An 18,229-nucleotide genomic window follows, 5' to 3' on the forward strand; every position below is an offset into this window, starting at 1 on the left:
TGTTTAACTAGCCCATTTTATTTTATTTATTTTTAAGATCTTTTTGATGTGGACCATTTTTAAAGTCTTTACTGAATTTGTTACAAATTGCTTCCGTTTTATGTTTTGGTTTTTTGGCCACGAGGCATGTGGGATCTTAGCTCCCTGACCAGGGATTGAACCCACACCCTCTGCATTGGAAGGTGAAGTCTTAACCACTAGACCACCAGGGAAGTCCCTTAACTAGCCCATTTTAAAGTAAAGCTAGAATGGGAGAGGTCCAGCAACTTGAAAAGACCTGCTATTGAAGATGGCAACTGAGTAAGAATGAGTTGGATTACTTGCTAAGGGGCCTAAACTATGACACTGGGAAGATAATTACCCCTCCACATACAAGTAGAGAAATCTTAAAACAGCAGCAGTTTCCCAAGGGATCCTATGTCATGATGAGGAGGGATTACAGGAAACTTCTACTAACACTTTATTTTCCTTCCTGGAGTGCCCGGAGAGGTTTCAGTAACTCGGTGGACAGGTCAATGGCTACTTACACTATAGAGTTACCCACAGCCCTCATGATAACTTATGCCTTGCCTACTCCTTTAAAAACCCTCTTTCTTTTTGTCAGAGGCATTTAAGTTTTGTGTTTCCACAAGTTTGCAACTCTCAGTTGAGTTTGGTTTGTGACCTGGTAGTTGTTCATTGAAATAGGACATCACACCAAACATGCCTTGAAAGGAAAACAACTATAGAAAGCCAGGAATAAAAGGATGAGTTGGCCAAATGGATCCCACTCTTTTGGATATAATTTTAAATGAAACAGCATTTTTATCACAAAATGGACAGACCTAGAGCTAAAATATAAGAAAAGAAAGCTAAAATATTCAAGATTTTTAAAAAATTTATAATTATGTTTGTGAAGCAGAGAAGGAAAGCAATTGGTTAGATAATTTAAGCGTGTTCCCGAAATACCAGTTTTGTCTCAGTTATCTTGATATTTCAGGAGAAAAATATTGGCATGGATTGTGCTAAAGATGAAAATTCTTCTAATTGTTTTGCATATGTACAAACAATGTAAGTGAAGTATATTAGTGTAGAGTTTAACATTCTAGGAGCAAGCAGTCAAAAAAAGACATTATCACTGTCAACATTTTCCTTGTAGAGAAAATTGTGAGATTACAGAGCACGTAGCCATATGACAAATAGCCATCAGCCTAGTTTGCATGACATTTTTTTTTACGTTATTAAAAAAAAAGAATCTAATCTCAACAGGTTTGAGTTTCTATGGCACCGAATTCTTTTTAAATAGACATCAGTTACTTGATTTAAAAATTCATGCGCTCTCTAGGATTTGAGAAAGAATGTTTTATTCTTACATGTCATTTATTTTCCATAGTGAAAGATATAATAATATCTACAGGGGCTTTAAGATAATATTATTCTTTTAACTAGTTTCACTTGGTATGTGTCAATACCACTGCAAGTATCAAAGATGGAAGTCTAATACAACGTGAGTTGTTTTTATATGCCAATGTTTTATCTTAAAACACACACACGTACATCTGAACCACATTACTAAATAATTTAGAGATGATAGCGCACCTAGAAAATTCCTCAGGAAAGTCACTCTTAAACATTACTCCCACTGATTCAGTGGATTTCTATGTTAGTATAAGTTGCTGTTTAAGATCTAAATCAGTTCTCATATCTCACCAATGAACCCATAATAAAGAGAGAACTGTGGAAGAAAAGGGTTTGCTTGCCATCCATACCCTATATTCAACTCATCTAGGTCATGTGCTGAAATTATATTTTTCCAAAAGAGTGCAAAGCATTAAAATATACATTCAAAGAAGCCAGACAGCTCATTGTATGATGGCCCCATGCCCTATCTAGACCTCTCAAGGCATTCCATAATTCTTACAAACCTGCAGTGCAAACAAAGGACATTTGTCCAATAATACCTCCACAAGGAAAGAATAGAAACATACTTTTATTTCCATATTAAAATTGTAGAAAGCAGTCACAAAGGTTACTGCCACTAGAATCTGATCAAAATCATTACTAAATAATAATTTTAACAGATTATCATAAATGTCATAATTAAAGGTAAATACCAGAAGAAATATCTGTTCCCTTACTTTCAGACAATCCTTAAATTAATGTTTTGAAAACTTTTATTTTCGCAATGGAAACCTGGACTCAAAAACACCCTTCTCTCATTTGTAATTGTAGCTATTTGATCTACTTATTTTCAGTTTTACAATAAATGATGCTTTTTAAAGAACAGATGCTCTTTCTTTTCTTAATGTGTATTTGTCAATGTTAAGAAGAAAATGTTGTGTACTCCAAAAGTTTGCTACATCATGACAAAGAAGAGAAATTCAGGGTTAACTCTCTGCTGTTGAGTGGTGAATTGAGTGTGAGGGCAGAGACGGGACAGAATAGTCCTTGAGTAGGCAAAGCAGCTGGCTGGAGAGGACACAGGCCCTCACTGACTCTCACCTCCACCAAACATCCCAACAATAGGGACACTTCCCTGTGCCCAGAACAAATTCTCATTAGTTGTATCAGATCCATGTCGTCTTTTAAATTGAAGATTTATTTTAAAATCTTTAAAGGAGCGTATATATCTGACCTTTCAGGGTATGTGTAGAAGTAACAACACAAATCAAAACAACCCAAAGGAAAAAAGACATCTGTTTGATCAAGCATCTCTGTCTTCCACAGTGAGAAATATTATCATAAATAAGAAAAAAAAAAAGAAATACCCCCTAATTTGCATAATTTAAGTAATGTTCTAAGGCTAACTCTTTACTGTTTGGGAAGTCTATGAGGCATTTGGTCCAATAGATAGAAGTCCACAAGGAATGGGAAGTGGCATTACATTTATTATAAGATTATCCAGCATCAGATATTGACTTCGAACACATTTTAAAGAAAGGTAATTAAAGGTGGATCTAAGAATGCAAAATAATTGGAATCAAGTAGAGTTACTTGGTAGAAATAAAATTTGAAAGTGAAACACTTAAGCCTTTCATGCTTTTCTTAACATTACAGTAGATGATAATTTTTTAAAATTTCTCCTATTAAAGGCAAAATGATGAACAATACATTCAATAATTGGTTCAGTTCTTAGATGATTTTTTAAGACTCGATCTTCTGTAAGACTTAAAATGTATATAAATATGAATACATATATGAAAATAAAAATTAAAAAGTATGTGTTTGAGTAACACTAAAATAGAGGTTTCATGATTCCGTTACTAGTCTCCATTTAATGAGAAATCATATGTATATATATTATTGGAGAGGCATGATGATTTTTTTCCTCCTGTTCTAAAAGTTTAAAACCTTTATTCCACAGTGTCCTTTTAAAAAGCATTTGTGTGTGTGTGTTTGGTTGGTTTGTTGATTGGGGGTTTCCCCACCATCACCAGAAGTGAAGGTTGGCACCATTTTCCATCTGTATAACGATCCAATGTAAATTGAAATGTCTTCATGATGCAAACTGGTGACTATGTGCTTTAACCCATTTTAATTCTCTCACTCCATGGAAACCCAACCTGAGACTTTTGCTCATGGTCGTATGTAGTGTAAGTCACAAAGTAAAAATGGAGACATGTTGAATAGTGTCCCCCGCAAAATTCATGTGCCACTCAGAATCTCAGAATGTGACCTTATTTGGATATAAGATCTTTACAGATGTTAATTAAGGTAAGGATGGAAATGAGATCATACTGGATAAGGGTGGGCCCTAAATCCTATGAAACTATGCTTATAAAAGATGGGAAACAATACAGAAAGAGACACAGAGAGAAGCCCATGTAAAGATAAAGATGGAGATTGCAATAATGTGACTGAAAGCCAAGGAACATCTAGGGTCACCAGAAGCTGGAAGAGGCAATGAAGGACACTTCTCTAGAGCCTTCAGACAAAGCATGACCCTGTGGACACCTTGATTTTGGACTTCTGGTCTTGAGAACTATGAGAGAGTAAATTTTCATTGTTTTAAGCCACCCAATTTGTGGTAATTTGTTACAGCAGCCCTAGGAAATTAATACAAGACTTGTGCTTTAAAATCTCTAAGTTCATTCTTTAGTTATGAATTCAAAAGACAGGGGCTATTCAAGGTGTTGGCCTTTCTTAGTAAGAATGAAATTTGAGGCCAGGATTATAGGATGTGGCCATGTTGGCTTTCAGTTAGAATAAATTTTTTTTACTGAGATCTAATTTTCAAAGTTTGTAATAGAATTGCCAAAGAATAGGCAGCAGATCATCTTCACTGTGAATAGTCCATTTTCTTTTCTAAGAAACTCAAGCAATTATTTAAAATTAGATCTATACCAAGGCAAAGAGGAAATCATTTATTAATAGAATTCCATCACAAAAAAGTCAAAACAGATGATAACGCAGCATCAATTTTAAAATAAGTATCCCAAATAAATATAGTTGTGTCTGCAACTATTATATATAAATATAGTTGTGTCTGTTAATCTTTGGCAACAACTTTTATATCAAAAGTGTAGTTACTTTCATGATAAAGAAAGTTGTGATTTTTACCTATAGAGTCAAACACTTGGTGATTTCTGTGACCTACTATGAGGCCTTTGCAAAACATGCTATATCATTATTCCACCATGGTCTAGACTTCCTAAATTTAATTTTGGGGAAAAAAGAATGATTGCTAATAAAGCAATCATTTAAATCACCAGAAAGTGAAGGGAAAGACTAAAGTAGTTATAGCTTAATACTGAATAGAGTTTTAATTTTGAGATTGCCATCATAAACTGCTTTTCATCCAAAATAATAGAATTCTAGATTTTATTGAAATTACTCCTGTCCTCCCCACATGTTTTTAGGGCTTAGTTGTTAAAAAGGGATTTCTTTGTTGTTGTTCTATGACTGTTGAAAGTCGTATCTTTTATAATCTTACCCCTAGCCTAAAGTGAAAATGGGGGGAAAAAATGGAATGCAACTATTGAAAAGGGCCATAGAAATAACTGTCATAGCAACAACCACCATCACAACAACAACCATTATTTATAAGTGTTTATCATATGTTAAGCACTAAACTAAGTCATTTTACATGTACCATCTCAATTAATACACCCTAAACACTATGGGACCCATCCCTGCTGTCATCAGGTTAAATAGGAGGACTCTGAGACCCAGTGAAGTTAAATTAAGGGACTTGTCCAAGTTCACACAACTAACTGGTTGTATAAGCAGAACTTAGACCCAGTCCCTTAGTGTCGTACTTGCCACAATAACTTAAGAGAAAAACATGAACAAAAATCATAATTCTATTAAGAACATTCACATTTTATAATTTAACAGGATGTGAGCATTACACTATACATCCAACATTTAGTTCACTCTTCTGCCCAAATTCATTTGAGAAGTGTTATACCCTACCCTTCCTGGGTAGATTGTCTCACTGTGGTCAGTTCTGGAATTGAGTTAAAAGAAAAAAGAACTTATTCATGTGAGGGGCAGTTTAGTATTTGCCTAAAATTCTGGCTGAAAATAATACTGGCTTTATCTAAAATATGTCACAGTGACCAGTTAAAAAAAACCCAGTACAGTCAATCAACTGTTTGTTTTGTCTATTGAGTAACCCCCAAAAACACATTTAGCAAATTTCAGTACTGAATTGATCTAACCCATGTCTGTTTCTGTGTGGGAGCTATGTGGTATACTCAAATGCAATGGATGAAGAATTCCTAAATTCTTCTACTAATGGGTTCTTTAGAATTGATTTAGAGCTTCTAACTAAAGAATGGTCCTCCTTTCTCTAGGAGGATTGCCCTTTGTAAATTTTAAGAATAAGTATCAGATGACCCTTCTTGTCATAGACCATGGATTTAAAGCTCTTCATCCTAATGATTCCTCAGAAAAAGAAAACAAAGACAAACAAAGCCTGAGGTGTGTTGTTCTTATTGTTGTAATTGTGGTTGGTATAACAACATTGGATGCAGTAAACCCTCAAATGACAGAAGAGTCCAAGGCATATCCTGAGTAGATTGAAAGTTGGAAATAATAATAAATAAGAAAAACCATTTTCCAGTTGTAATTTCCAAAGATAACTGCTATGGGCTGATTTGTGTCCTCCCTGCCCCCAAATTCATGTCAAATTTGTAACTGTAACTGTATTTGGAGATAGGGCTTTTAGGAGTTAATTAAGGTTAGGTGAGGTCGTAAAGGTGGGGTCCAACAGCATCGGTGGACTTATAAGAAAAGGAAGAGAGAGAGACCACTCTCTTTCTCTCCCTCCTCAAAAGTACTCAGAAGGAAAACCATGTGAGGACACGGCAAGAAGGTGGCCACTTGCAAGCCAGGAAGAGAGTTCTCGCCAGAAACCAACGAGGCTGGTACCAGGATCACTGACTTCCAGCGTCCAGAACAGTGAGAAAATAAATGTTTGTTGTTTAAGCCACCCAGTCTATGGTATTTTGCTGACTAAGATGATAAACTATTAGCAAACCTTAAAAATATGTCAGAAAAGTAAAAAAATTTTAAGAAGCTTTCCACTTGCTCTAACCCCTTATAAATTTACCTGCTGCGTGATCAGATTGATAGAAATTAAACAAGCAATTTACAGGGTTTCAGTTAGGGCCAATAGTAGGTAGTAAACAGCCTTAACAACCTGCACATTTTTTCTGGCCATTTCTCAAAAGCAGTAACTTTAAAAAGTTATTTTACTGAGAGTAAGTTAACGACAACATTTGCTGGAACGGCTCATTTTGATGAGTTTTCTCAGATGAGTAGTCAGAGGTAGATTGTTAAATATTTTTCAACTAATTCTGAGCTCCAAATAAGAAGTGAAGCCCACTGGTACTTTGAACAAATTATAAACTTCATAGAGAACTTGTGATCTGCCTTTTCTATCAGAATCAAACAAAATATTCTACTCTAGCTGTGGTTAACTTGATCCTTTATGCTACAAATACACTGGCAGAAAATAAATTGGCTCCCCTTGTTTCTACTAATGGATTCCCCTTATATTCAGAGACTATATTTCCAAAATTTCCTTGTACTAAAGAGGCTAATAGAATGGAAGCAGAAGTGATATGTATAACTTCTAGATCCCATTATTATAAAGAACCTGCTCGCCCTCTACCCTCTTTTTCCTCCCTCCTGAGGGCTGGTGAGGGTAAACTGACTTTACCTATGTATATGAAGTCATCCAGCTCCCAAAGGATTACAGAGTAACAAGACAGAAGGAACCTGGGTGCCTGGGTATCTTTGTGAAGTAGAGTCACCCATCCTGGACCACCTGCCAAGGTCTACACTATAAGGAAGAGAGAAGTAAATCTGTGACTTGTCTGAGCCACTGTACGTTGGAGTTGTGTTTAGTCCTCTAAATAATGTGCATATCTTACAGTTTACAGTGTGCCTTCCATATGCTATGTTCTAGAACATCCATCCATTCATTCAACAACTACTTTTTAAGTACATCTTATGTGTTAGCTCTACTCTAGGCTCTAAGCACACAACTAAGCCAAGCACATAAAGTCCCTGAACTCAGGAAAACTTTCATTACAGTGATGGGGGAACAAAGTAAATACAAATAAACACAATAATTTCAAAACAGTAACAGTTGTTTAAAGTGAAGGCTCTACACTCAGATTGGGCCATGTTTAAACCCAGATTTTGCCATTTATCCCCTGTAGTGGCCAGCCTCCAAGAATGACCCCCCCAAACAGAAATATGCACACTGAACCACACCTCCTCTTTTATAGACCCCTCCCCTTGAATCTGAGCAGGTTCCATGACTCACTTTTGACCAATAGAATGAGGCCAAAGTGATGCTGTGTGTCTTCCAAGGTTAGGTCATAGAAGACTTTCAGCTTCCACCTGGATCTTATGGAATGCTCACCCAGAAAGGGGTCAGCTGTCATGTAACAAGATCAACTGCCTGAGACTGCCAGGCTGAGGAAGCCATGTGGAGAGGCTGTACAGAGAGAGATGCCCGGCCCGACCAACCCTAGCTGTTCTGCCCATGCCAGTGTGTGAATGAAGAAGTCATCTTTGATGTTCAGCCTAATCAAGCCTTCAGCTGACTCAGCTGCCTTCTGACTGCAACAGCATGAGAGACCCCAAGTGAGAACCAGCCAGCTGAGCCCAAGCAACCACAGAACCAAGAGAAATGACACTAACTTAAGCCACCAATTTGGGTTATAACACAGCAGGAGCCAACTGGATCACCAGCTTCATGAATTAAGCACATTTCTTACTCTCTCTGTGCCTCCACTTTATCACCTCCAAGGTTCCTATCTCATAAGGTTGCTACTAGAACTAAGTGAGTTAATCTGGAAAGTGCTTACAACAGTGCCTGGTTTGTGGTAAACATTTAGTAAATGTCGGCTATTATTATTTATGATCAATAAATAAAATAGGATGATGGGACAGAAATATTCATAGTGGATGCTCAGGAAGTTCTTACCTAGAAGATGACCCTTGAACTTAGACCTGAAAAATAAGGACTCCACCACGCAGAGAGCCGGAGAGGAGCCTCCAAACAGAGAGAAGAGTGAGGACAAAGATCCTGGGGTGGCAATGATACAGTGTTTTTGAGAGATACAGACATGGCCAGTGTGATTGGAGGGTGGTGAGCCAAACAGAATCATGTAAGCCATGATAAGGAATTTGGATTTTGTATTAAACACAATAGAAAGCTTTGAGGGATTTTAAGAAGGGGAATGTCTTGGATCATTCTGTTGGAAGACGGTTTTAGAAAGGCAAGAATGGAAGCAGAAAGAGCATTTAGAAGACTTTTGTAGTCATCTTAGCAAAAGACTTTGGTGACTTGAACCAGTGTTTAGCAGGGGAGATGGAGAGAAGAGGGCAGATTTGAGGATGTGTTCATTGAATGAGTGGCCCTTGGGCTGCCCATCAGGTCCCCATGGTAGAAATGAGATTTATTTTAACAAGGCCACTTTGGAACTTACATTACTTTAACCCCTTAGACAGAGTTCAAAGCATTATACCCCAGGACGGCTCGAGTTTGTCTCATTTTGGATAGTTCAGGGTTCAGTTGCTACAGATTCTTGTTACTAAATAGGGGATGATCGAATATAAGTTTTCTCACCCATTTCTTATTATTATTCAAACAGGAAAAGCAATTCAAAGCAATCTAGCTTAGTGAAAGGAGCATTACAAGGCAAATCAGGACACAGGTTCAAGTGGCAATGCTGTAGCTGACCACTTATGTGAGCCTGCACAGAATTCTTGACCACTCAGGGGCCTTCTTGATTCTCAGCCCCTTCCAATTCTGAGAGTCTATCACTTTGGAGCTCTATTTTAAAATACTACATTACCTGGACGTATTTTATGCTCATGAGGTCAGGAGTCACATTCTAAGTACTTTCTTGATGGTCCCAGGATCTAAACTCTATGACTCATGATTTTTGGCTCCTTGAGGCTAAAAGCACCTGCCACAAGGACGTAATTACAAGCAGATCATCACCAGAAAGAAGCTGTGATTTTATTTTTTGCCCACCTTATCCTAACCTGATAGGAAGGGGCCCGACAGTAAGTTGGCCTCTTTGTTTTATTGCCATCAATGGGCCATATTTAACATAAAATGCTTTATAGGCATCTTTCAAATAATCCATAAAATTTATTATTTTTAGGAAAACTTGGGAGGTTTTGCTCAGGCTTTACACTAAGACACAGAAAAGTCATCACTCAAGCAAGTTTTTCTAAAACTTCATTGTTATGGGTGGAAAGCCTCTGGCACACATTTCTACTAGGATTTCCATTTCATAGACTCACAGACATAGAAATCAAACTTATGGTTACCAAAGGGGAAAGGGTGGGGAGGGATAAATTGGGAATTTGGAATTAACAGATACACACTACTATATATAAAATAAATAAGCAACAAGGACCTGCTGTATAGTACCGGGAACTATATTTAATATCTTGTAATGCCCTATAATAACCTTATATAACCTGTAATGGAAAATAATCTGGAAAAGAGATATATACTTGCTGTACACCTGAAACATTGTTAATCAACTATACTTCAACAAAAAATTGCAAATATAACTTTAAAAAAAAAGATTTCTATTTCATATAGCAGCTCTTTCTTTAGTGGTGACAACAGAAAAGAGAGATTCTACATAAAATGGGAGAACGGAGGCACAGAACCTCACATGGCACCTGACAGGAGAGTTGTTCAGTTTCTTCTCTCTCCTCTCCTAATATTGAGCAGGTCTAATAAAATATGCTAGTGTTAGAAGACTTAGGATGACATCAAACTCGATTTGTAAAAATTTCACTTCTCACTATCTGCCTGAGTTTCTTTCAGCTCACTTGCCCCTTAAGGTAAACTCTGTCTTTCACGTGCACAGGCCTTGTTGCTTTCAGAGTTACATTTTGGAGCATGTGGGATGCAAGGGTAACTCTTGGATCTGAAAACCATGAGTCTTTCTTTGGACTTTATTGTTGCTGTCTGCCAGCTTTAAATTTTAGTGCTGTAGCACTGGATCTACAATTCATTGAATTAAATGAAAAGGAGGGGGACAGTAAGGTGAACACCAAGAGGACTTCTGAATACTGATCATAAATGGTGCCCCGTAGGAAAAGAATATGAAAAAGAATGTATATACGGTATATGTATAATCGAATCACTTTGCTTAACAGCAGAAATTAACACAACATTATAAATCAACTATATGTCAATAAAATAAATTTTTAAAAACGGTGCCAGGTAAAGATAATAGCATCACCATCACTGATGTCCTTACATAGCCACCAGTCTCACTCACTGGTGCTGTACTCACTTTGACTGCCAAAATATAACAGGCCAGCATTATTATAATTTGAAATCAGTAAGGGGAGATAATGCACACCTGACAAAATAAGTTAAAATTTAACAAAATACAGTCAAATTTCAATAGTCTTATAAGCTGAAGATGGAAAATAATCAATTAGCAGCAAAGGATACAGTGGCAATTATGTCCAATGGAGAAAGAGGTGTCAATTTGCATAGAAGGTCAGCATATTGTTGAAGTGGTGTTGGTTACCATCAAACAAAGAGAATAACACATTTGGAGGTGTTAATTAAAAGTGAAGAAAGAAAGATAGAATTGGCAGTTTTGCCAATTTGCCAGCCTGTGTGCCTCCTGGCCAACTAGTAGGGAGTATGAGAAAAGGACTAAAATTCGAGTTTAAAGACATACTTCCCTGCCCCCCGGAAAGAGAATGTGATGATGGTAGATGAAGTCAGTTCAAAAGAAGCCCTGATGTTTTTCTTCTCATAAAAAAGGAAGCAAATTATCCCATCCAAGTGCAACTGAATCAAATTTGAACTTCCTGAAAATTTATCAGTTGATAAACGAGGATTTACGTTCAAGGATACATTCCATGCCTAATCTTCATTTTACTACTTTTGGAGATAAATCTTCCTTAGCATTGAAATCTTTCAAAGATAGCCTTTCTTGCAGAACAAATTGTTGGAAGTGTGCAACAAATTGGCCAGATGTCGCTGAGGCATAAATTCTCTCTTAAAAGTAAGGTAAGAACTTTTAGTAACTACCTCATGCTCTCACACCACTAGTTTTCTACTTAGTTCTTTGAAACTGTAATGTTCAAAGGATTTCTCTTGTTATTGAAAGAGTTAATACAGTTTCTCAAAAATGCTTCTCTTCTCACAGAATTATAGTTTATATTTTGGGAGAATCTGGCACAGCTTAAGTTACAGCTTAACTGATTTTCTCAGTAGAATCCAACAATAAGTCATTTCCCCCACCCATCTGTCCCTAAGTGTTTATTAGTAGGGTAGACACAAAATGTCAAGAGGAAAAAGTATTATTCATCTTAGTCTACTGTCTTCAAGACTGCACATCAGGTACCTAAATAACAGCCTTCTTCATAGCTTGCTCCCAAACAGGTAGCTATCGCTTAGAGGGTTTTTACAAATACCCCAAGTTCATTATCAACCCACTAGCCCTTCCCAGACTAACTGTATCACTGCAGGATAAGTGGACTTAATTCTTACTTATCTAAAAAATAATACTCATTGCAAGGCACAAAAAGCAGCTTGTGGCATGAAGCTAGTTTTGCTCCTTTCCAGAAATTGCTGTTTTTAAGTTTCAAACCTTAGAAAAATCAGAGAGCAGAAATCTATTCGGATGTATATATTACTATGATTGTTACTATCCCCCAAACAGCCTCAGCAGCTTACCAACTGAAGGGTAGCAGAAAATCAGACCTTCTCCCTCCAGTAAGAAAAGTACTCTAAGCAACATCTTCCTAGCTTACTAGCCTGGCATGTGGTAAGGCCATAGTTCTGATTCTTAATTATCATCCCATTCCAGAGCCCAAATAAATAAATTACCTGTGGTTATTCCACAGATATCTCAGTAGCTACACACACACACACACACACACACACACACACGTTTCACAAAGTATTGGCCAATGCCCACTTTCACATAGCTCTTTTAGTCTAAAAATAACTTAAACTTTCATGTCTTACCAAGACTGAGAAAAGGGAGGGAAAATCAAAGAAAACTAATTTGGGAATCAGAGGGGAAACATTTAACAGGACTGTTGGGTGTTCCCTTAATGCTGTCTTGAATCTCAGATTAAATTATTATACTTTCTGTGTTGTAGTGCTGGGTCATTTGTGCATGAGGACAAAGGCAACTTCAACTTGATATTTCTATCATCCCTGCTGTGTGAAGAGTCCTTTTCCTGGTTTATAACATCAATCACTCTCGCAATAAATCTTGGTAGTGGATATGGTCATTTAAATCTCCACCTGCACAAACAACAGAAAATAAGAGAGCCCATAAATCTCTACACCGGTGATTAACAAATTTTGGATCCTGGGCAAAGATATTATGGGGGCGGGGAGGGGTCTCACTAATTCATTAATAAAGACTGATTTGCTGACAATCTGTTTAGTTTACAGCATAGGGGGAAAGCAAACAAGACCCTGCTAACAAAACAAAATGTTAGAGGTTAGTGAATTCCCAGCTGAGCCCAGGATTAGAGATATGGTATCTTAACGTAGGAGAGGGGTGCAGATTCCGAGCCAAAAGCTCAGAATCCGCTCTTGCATTTTGCTCTAGCCCCTCATTGTCAATGCTTAATTGCAAGGAAATAAAACCTGGAGAACTAGTAAGAAATATTCATGCATTCTGTCTCTCTGATTTCATTTCATCGATGTCATTCAATCCCTTGGTTTCTGGTTCCCTTTGCTTTTCTACTTACTCCCCAGATTTTCTTCTTCTCCAGGAAAGATGGTCGGGGCTGGAGTTAGAGATGGAAAAAAGAACCTTCTGAACAGGACATTTTGCTTAACGTTTTGTAATGTCAGCTTTACATGCAGAACCGTGGTAGCCAAGAGGATGTAAGGAGAAGGCGAAGGCAGCAGGCAGCACTGGGAGGGAGGAAACCAGAAGTCCTGGACAAGGTGATGTCTGAGAGCAACTAACATTCTTAAGACAATATTAACTGCATTTCTAGAAAGAAATTTAGGGGGAAGTTTTAATTTCATTAAGAAAAGGTTATAGGTTTTAGTTTCATTAAGAAAAGATTATCGACTAACAAAATGTTTTCCACACACCAGTATTACTCTATCTCATTTCCTCCACTCCCCCTAAACTGTGTGTGGTTGTGTGTGGGTGTGCAATGGTCATGTCTGTTCATGTACACACCGGCAGTTCCTTGATATCTTTAAAGTGACCAGGTGTAGATAGATTTTTTGGTACTTTCTCTGTCATCACCCTAATGATCCTAGAAAGCACTTATTGTCTTAATTCACCAGAGTTAAGGTGTGAAGATATCTTGGAAAAGCCACAGAGTCTTATAGGGTGTTGGCAGGAGGTGGTTGATCCCTGCCTGCATTTTAATTGGTGTTTTCTGGGGGGAAGCGGGGAGCCAGAGGATGCTAGTGAGATTTGTGGGTGGAAGGCCCAGAAACAGCAAAAGGATGTGGTCGTTTTCCTAAAGTGCTCAGTTTCAGGCAGCTATGACCTGTTAAGAAGGAAAGCGGGCCTTAGGAGATGGGCCCCCCCGGAGAAGGAGCTTCAGTAGGGCCCGCTCCTCCCCAGACCGGCCAAGAGTGGGAGAAGGTGACTGGTATTTGCGTCCTGAAATGGAGTTTATCCACATTGCAAGCTGGAAATCAGGGGCTGTGCGTGAGTTTCCCTCCGGTTGTGAAAGGGGTCTAAGAGAGTTGCTGGGGCCTCGCAGGCCCCTCCCCTGGGCTGCAAGGATCCGCCTCTATTCCCCAGATAAATTCCTAGTGTCCACCAAATTCCTCAGCGCTCTCTCACACTCCTCTACGGCCACGACTCCGGGGGTGGGGAAACAGCGTCGGCTTCCTGCCCGCAGAAGCCCTCGCGGCTCCTTCTCAAGACTGCGAAGGGGAAAGGGGTGTGAGACCCAACCAGACCCGCAACTCCCGGCTCCCAAGCCGAGGTGGCTGCCCCACACTCCACGTTCGGGGGGTCCATTGGTTTCGGGGTCTCTCTCCTCTCTTCCCTTTCTCCTCTCTCCCTTCCCTGTCTCTCTCATCCTCTCCCCCAAACATGTCCACCGGCTCCCTCAGCGATGTGGACGACCTTCAAGAGGTGGAGATGCTGGACTGCGACGGGCTGAAAATGGACTCGAACAAGGAGTTTGTGACTTCCAACGAGAGCACCGAGGAGAGCTCCAACTGCGAGACCGGCTCTCCCCAGAAGGGCCGCGGCGGCCTGGGCAAGAGGAGGAAGGCTCCCACCAAGAAGAGCCCCTTGAGCGGGGTCAGCCAGGAAGGGAAGCAGGTCCAGCGCAATGCGGCCAACGCGCGCGAGCGGGCCCGGATGCGGGTGCTGAGCAAGGCCTTCTCCAGGCTCAAGACCACGCTGCCCTGGGTGCCCCCGGACACCAAGCTCTCCAAGCTGGACACGCTTAGGCTGGCGTCCAGCTACATCGCCCACTTGAGGCAGATCCTGGCCAACGACAAGTACGAGAACGGTTATATTCACCCGGTCAACCTGGTAAGTTCTCCGGTGCGGCGGCGGCGTCCCGGGGAGGGGGGCGGGGGCGACCCAGCGCGGCTGCACTGGGTCCCCGGTGAGAGGGTGCGCGCCAGCCTGGGAGCCGCGCATCTTAGTCACCGCCAGCCAGCGTCTCTAGGGAACCGGTGCAGGCGATCCCCACACGGCCCTCACTCTCTGCCTTCCAAGCCGCGGGAATGCGTTGATTTATGCGAGTATTTGACGTGGCAGCCCAATTAGGAGTTTGCAGGCGTATCGAGCTGGCAAAGAGGAGGGATCCCGCCGCACTCGCGCCAGCGCCTTCAGGGCCGGTGCGGGACAGCGAACACGGACAAGATGCTGCGCGCTGAGGCGGCATTTTAGTAATACTTTTATTCTTTCAGCTGAAGAGTAGAACTTGATTCCCCGCCCCCTCTAATTCCTGTAAATAAGAACAGCCAACTCTGTTTCTTTCCCAAGGATATGTAGAACCTTTACATATGGACACATCATGCCCCCCCATAATTGTCACATAAGTCCCCAACTGTTTAAATATTCTGCACTTCTCCTACAGATGGATTAACATTCTCGAATCCCAGAATTTCTAGCAAATACCAGCATAATCAGAACATTATCACGAGTATTAGTGTAATAAATAATATTAAAATAGGTCACTCTCCTTCAAGTTTAAGAACATGATACTTTTTATCTTAAAGAATAATGCTCATTGAGTCTAATATTTTTCTCAACCGCATTTTACTGTTTAAGAACTATATTTTAATTCCTTTTTCGTTTGATTTAATTTTAAACCTTCCAGGGGCTAAAGAAAAACAAAAACTAACTACCACCTCTGTTTATATATGATAAGGAGAGGTTTTCCTCTTAAAAGTCTTCTTATCGGTGGGCACTAGAGAGAGAGGTTTGAAGGTTTGAATTGTCTTCTCTCTGAATTGGTTTCAGGAATTGGGGGGGGGGGGGATGCAAAACCACATTTTGCTGTGAAAAATATTTTTCCTTCTAATTAAAAGTCAGGGTTTTTGAATGAGGAAACAGCTTTTTAAAATCTGGAACGAAAATGAAAGCAGTGCCTTCATTTACAACTGCTGCTGCCTTCATCTTTGAATAAGAAACTTAAGGGAGCTTTATTATACACAGAACGGGGAAGGGAAGAGAAAGCTATGCTTGCTCAGCCCAGTAGGAACACAATGTGAAAACACACGGCTATATTCTTTTATTAACATTATTTGTTTTTAAGAGCTGGCGATTAATTTAGAAACTGTGGTTAAAACCGGCGTTTGTGATGGAGGAAACTAAAGATAGAAGTAGGGAAATCCATAGGGGTGAAAAGAGAGGGCTGGGAAGCCTGACCAGCACGTCAGAAGAGGGCCAGCAGGGCGCTTCACCTTGAACCCGGCGCCCAGTGGCGCGAGGTCCTTCTCGGCTTCCCTGCTCCGTTCACCCTAGCATCTGCCTCCGGGCTGTGGCAGGGCAGGAGCCACTTTGGGCTTTCCAAGGGTCTCCTCTCTTGGGTTTCACTTCAAACCCAGGGCGAGCCCCTCTTTGCTCTACCACCTCGAGCTGTGGCTTGGCGCCAACGCCGCTTTCTGCTTTACCCAGCCACAGGGCGCACTAGGTCACCGGGAAAACTGCAGAGATAACGGGCCTCTCCAACTCACTGCCTGCCCCCCACCGCGCCCTTTCCTTTGGGCGCCCTTTCCTTTGGTCTCGGGCTCCCGCCTCATCCCACCCCTCCTCCATGGCCACTTACCTCCTCCACCCTCTTCTCTCCTGCAGACGTGGCCCTTTATGGTGGCCGGGAAACCCGAGAGTGACCTGAAAGAAGTGGTGACCGCAAGCCGCTTATGTGGAACCACGGCGTCCTGACCTTGGAGGTGCGAGTCTGGGAAAGGCGCGCTCCCGGGGCGGGGGGGTGGGGGGGAGCGGGCCCCGGGAAGGCGACCCTTGCCCTCCCTGCTCTCTGTCTCTTCTTCCCCCTTGCAACTCTCCTCTCCCTTTCCCACCCCTCGAGAACACTTTACAGCGACGAGGAGATTCGTTTCCAAACCAGAGGACATCAATTGTACTTACAACGATTCCCATCTATTTAACTTTATTAACTTCTACCGTGAATGACTCTGCGAGCCTTGCTGGTCCAAGTGCAATATGTAATTATAAATATATAAATAGATAATAAGAGCCTATCAATGTGTATCTTTTGTACAATATGTTGTAAAATGTAGATCATAGAATAGCTGACTTTGACAGTCACATTTATAAAGTAATTCACTTAAAGATATATTTTTTTTCAAACAAGTTTTGCTACTTTCAAAAATAAATCTTTCTTTATATTGCTAAAAGCCCTGACATTTGGTGTGATTTTTTTAAAATATATATTTGGAATAGAAAGATGGGGAACTATGGGGGAGCTATAAAATAAAAGTGGTTCTTTTGAATCTCAATCCAAACTTCTAGAGATAGTCAATGATTAAATACGATTTCCACTGTGAAGGTGCAGATCATATTTTGCACTGAAACCTCAAAAAGAAACTAGTCCCTCAAGTTTGCACGTTACTTTTCAGACAACTAGAAATAATGTAACTGTAAACAAAGAAAGGGAAGGATTAAAGTTATTAACAGTTACACGATTCAAGAGAAAAACGCACCAGAAAAGAAAAATCTGATTTTCAGTTATTCCACAGTTTAATTGCTAACACGAGCAGGAAGGTAAACTCCACATTCTATAACTTTCCAGGCGCGTGCGTGAACCCAAGCAACCCATAGCTGCAAAACAGTGAAGAAGTACTGGGAGCGATGAAGAACATAAATGCCATACCTTTGGAATGTGTTTTACGATTTTCAAAGGGCTGCAACGTGTATTTTATATTTCTTATTAATAATTGATGATTACTTATAACAACGCGCATGCCTGCCTTTCGGTTACATTAGCCAGCGCGTTCAGCTCCTCTCCACGACTTCCGGTGGATTGGGTTTTAATTTAAACATCTTCCAGGCTACGGAACAGCTCGTTGGGGAAGATTAAGTTGAGATAAACAGAGAGGCGCGTCCGAGGAGCCTGGGACCGGGTTCCCTCTCTGCCCCAGCGCAGCCAGCGGCGGCCGATGCGCCAGATGCCACCGGGGCTGTTTAATGTTCGGGGTTATGACCGCAGTGTTTACAAGACGTCTTCGGTTATTTATACTGTTATTCCTCGCAGAGGGCCTTGAAACTTCCGCTTCATTTGCTCTTTCTTTTCGATTTTTTTTTTTTTTTTT

The 18,229-nt window shown here is 40.3% G+C and overlaps 1 protein-coding gene and 1 long non-coding RNA gene across 3 annotated transcripts; both read left to right on the forward strand.

Moving 5' to 3' along the window:
• The first annotated feature begins 8,256 nt into the window (after positions 1–8,256).
• On the forward strand, positions 8,257–12,679 carry LOC141276029 (uncharacterized). The gene is made up of 3 exons (XR_012324840.1): positions 8,257–8,281; positions 11,433–11,503; positions 12,604–12,679. It is a non-coding gene; the product is annotated as an uncharacterized lncRNA (long non-coding RNA).
• Positions 12,680–14,259: 1,580 nt separating this feature from the next.
• Positions 14,260–17,321, forward strand: TCF21 (transcription factor 21). Of its 2 annotated transcripts, none has more exons than XM_033867749.2 (3): positions 14,260–14,978; positions 16,752–16,849; positions 16,987–17,321. In XM_033867749.2, exons 1-2 carry the CDS (start codon positions 14,529–14,531, stop codon positions 16,839–16,841), a joined length of 540 nt encoding a protein of 179 aa, XP_033723640.1. In that variant the 5' UTR covers positions 14,260–14,528; the 3' UTR covers positions 16,842–16,849; positions 16,987–17,321. The 2 variants fall into 2 exon arrangements, with proteins under 2 accessions (XP_033723640.1, XP_073645713.1); XM_073789612.1 differs by having other exon boundaries at positions 16,999–17,321.
• The last annotated feature ends 908 nt before the right edge of the window (positions 17,322–18,229 follow it).

This window comes from Tursiops truncatus, chromosome 12 (assembly GCF_011762595.2).
Source record: "Tursiops truncatus isolate mTurTru1 chromosome 12, mTurTru1.mat.Y, whole genome shotgun sequence".
In the NCBI taxonomy this organism is placed as follows: Eukaryota; Metazoa; Chordata; class Mammalia; order Artiodactyla; family Delphinidae; genus Tursiops; species Tursiops truncatus.